This window comes from Oreochromis niloticus, unplaced genomic scaffold (assembly GCF_001858045.2).
Source record: "Oreochromis niloticus isolate F11D_XX unplaced genomic scaffold, O_niloticus_UMD_NMBU tig00006725_pilon, whole genome shotgun sequence".
NCBI classification, from domain to species: Eukaryota; Metazoa; Chordata; class Actinopteri; order Cichliformes; family Cichlidae; genus Oreochromis; species Oreochromis niloticus.
In genome coordinates, this window is record NW_020328139.1 from 7,553 (window position 1) to 10,649 (window position 3,097).

A 3,097-nucleotide genomic window follows, 5' to 3' on the forward strand; every position below is an offset into this window, starting at 1 on the left:
CCAAAAACAGTTATGTACAAAACGACGGAGAAGTCGTTAGTTCCTCTCAGTATAGGAGATGTGCTGAAGTGTCTGAGCCACCCCCAGCGACAAAACAAATTTCACGGCCGGTGGAACGGCCACGGCATAAGTGGAATGAACAAGGGCGACCCATCTGTAGTAAGTGTGGAGCCAGTGGACACATGGCAAGAGAGTGTCGGGGAATTCCATCCAAGATGGCTTGAAACGATTAATAAATGCCCTCATGATGGGGTGGCACCTCCCCCAGTTATGTAAAAGAAAGAAGAAAAAAGAATCTTACAATGGTAGATTGTTTACCTTCTCTAATGCTCCTGGTGTTACCAGATTTTAATTTTCATGTGCCAGTGAGACAGTTTGTGTGGGGTTTGTATGGATGATGATCTTGCCGTCAGTACCACCATTAACTCTTGTATGCCATATGTAACCAACTTTAGAGACGTAAAAGTGAATTACAGCACAATAACTACTTGGGCTTGTAATAAGACCCTGGCCAGAATCAGAAGACACAAAATTCGCGAGGAGCCAAAGTAATGAGCAGCAATAGACCCTGTGCATGAGAAAATGATAATTTCCTGTTTTAAGACCGGATGTAGGGTTGTACATTTACGGTAGCTTTATTTTGCAGTCAATTGCTACTGCAAAGGTGGGCTCAAAAATCATGTCCAAAATACGAAAACGGAAAGATTACGTTTAGTTACAAAGAGCAGAGGGTGGGAACACTCACCAATTGCTGTGTCATAAAAAATCAAATGATCAATTTTGATGTTTGAAGAGCGTAGATCGATTGTTTGTTTACATCACTCAGCACAAGCAGAACTGCATTACTGCATGCAGAAGACACATCGTCCACACTCAGAAGCACATCTCTGTATAGTGACAGTTCTTATGATTTAAACAGGCAAATGTCCAGCATTCAAACTACAGGTGAACAATAGTCAAAGTCAGATGTTTCCCCGTTATGTCGATATCAGTACACATCTACACAGCATGTCAACAAACCGTGGAAAAAAGCCACAGGATATAAAAAAATACATGAATGATTGCTGGTAAGGGTCTCTATATATTAGTATTTACGAAGGGTATGTTGTGACTTATCTTCACAATTACAGTGGTCCCTCGCTATAACGCGGTTCACCTTTTGCAGCCTCGCTGTTTCACGGATTCCTGTCTGGGAAAAGTGTATAAAGTGTGCAGTGATGGGTTTTACGTTTTACAGCCTTAAAACTAGGGCTGAACGATTATGGAAAATAATCTAATTGCGATTTTTTGCCCCAATATTGCGATTGCGATGCGATATGCGATTATTTTTTAAGGTCTTTGTCTTCTGTATTATTAAACAAAGACAAGCAATACATCATATAGTATGGCCAATACTATATTACATTAATTTTAAACTGTTCTTTCTTGGAAGACAGACCTCTGTTATGATGACATGAGGTGATGCATGAATTGATGACTGACATTTTTATTTAACTTCTTCAATCACAACAGTATATTTGAACATACACAATAGTTTATTTTTAGCTTACAAACATCTGAGCATAAAGTGCTGACAAGGAACCCTGGTGTAAACATTAAAATGAAAGTCAGTACAATGTGCAGATTGCAGAAATATACATAAAAAAATCAGTGGCTTTACCACACTCAGTTTTTCGACATCTGTGAACTACTAGACAGTCATTAAATTAAAAAATAATATTAAATAAATAAAACTAATAAATAAAAAATACACACATCTTACTGATCTCTGCAGTCAGTAACATTACACATAAAGTGCAAACATAATAGCAATTGTATAAACACACACACAAACACGCCTTTAAATTAAAATTGGCTGAACATCTTGATTATCTGCAGTAAGTAACAGCAACACAGCACAAACTAAAGTGCACAATGAGTATGGCTCAGCTAGCCATAATCATCCTAGCTCACAGGTTTTTTGCTAGGAAGACCAGCATATCTACTTTTGCTGGCTTTAAGGATGAGCGAGTGCAGGTCACTATATTCCCTCCAGTGCTGAACAGACGCTCTGAGGGGCACTTGTGGCTGGCACACACAGATATTTGCGGGCCATCTTGCACAGTCGTGGAAAGTGAATGTTGTGCACCTTCCACCAGGCTAAGGGATCATCCTCTCCGTCAATGACAGGGGTCAACAGGTAACTATTCAACTCTGCCTCCACGACATCTTCAAGTGGCAGAGGCAAAGCTGAAGAGGCCGCACTGGTTTTAAAAAGACTACCAAGAGTCTTCTTTGCCTTTCCCCAGAGGCCTGTGCACTTGGAGAATTTTGAGCAGTTTCAGTGCGAGACCTCTTCTCCTGCCAGATGGGAAGAGAGACATTAGTTTTGCAGTTAGCTTATATATAAATATTATGTGTTTGTGGAAATATAATTTTCAAGGATTTACCTGATTATGTGTACGTCTAGCCGATTCCACCATTTCTGTCTTCAGTCGGGCCTTAATGGCAGGAAGGTTGTCTGCGCTGATGTATTGCGTTTTGAACCTAGGGTCCATGAACGACGCAACATCCAAAAGCTCCTGGGTGTTGAGGTCACTATACTTGTCGTTGAGGTATGCCAGGACCTTGGTTTTAATTGATCTAGTCAGATCAGTGTCCTCAGCATCTTCAGCCAAGACTGATGTTGCCAGAAGATGGAGAACTGGCTTGAGGTAGGAGATGCTCACATACTCTTCTCCAGAAAGAGCATCAGTAAATTCGGAGAGAGGATGCAGTGCCTTATGAATGGACTCCAACACTTCAGCATCCTGCCAGGTTGGGATGAGGGAGCGTGCATGTCGGTCACCTGTCAATACCTGCGATATGGCTTTCATCTGTTCCAGCACTCTGGCAATCATTTTCTCTTTGAACCCCATCTTGTAGGGCACTCAGTAATGAGAGAGTGTCAGGAAGCTTAAGCTCCTTCTGTGCCTCAGTGAGTGCTGCCTTTTTCTTCCAACTGTGCGAGAAGTGTCCCACCAACTTCTTGCACAGCCCAATTGCTCTTGATACTCTACCATCTTTGATTGCATTTTCTGGAGGGAAAAAAAATAAAGTAAAAAGTAAAATTAGTGTT

General features: G+C 41.1%; 1 protein-coding gene across 1 annotated transcript; it reads right to left on the bottom strand.

Moving 5' to 3' along the window:
• Positions 1 to 1,470: 1,470 nt before the first annotated feature.
• On the bottom strand, positions 1,471 to 2,890 carry LOC109197977 (zinc finger BED domain-containing protein 1-like). The gene is made up of 2 exons (XM_019353683.2): positions 2,430 to 2,890; positions 1,471 to 2,340 (listed from the first exon to the last, which is right to left on the bottom strand). The coding sequence occupies exons 1-2, from the start codon at positions 2,877 to 2,879 to the stop codon at positions 2,188 to 2,190; spliced, it is 603 nt and encodes a 200-aa protein (XP_019209228.1). The 5' UTR covers positions 2,880 to 2,890; the 3' UTR covers positions 1,471 to 2,187.
• Between the last annotated feature and the right edge of the window lie 207 nt (positions 2,891 to 3,097).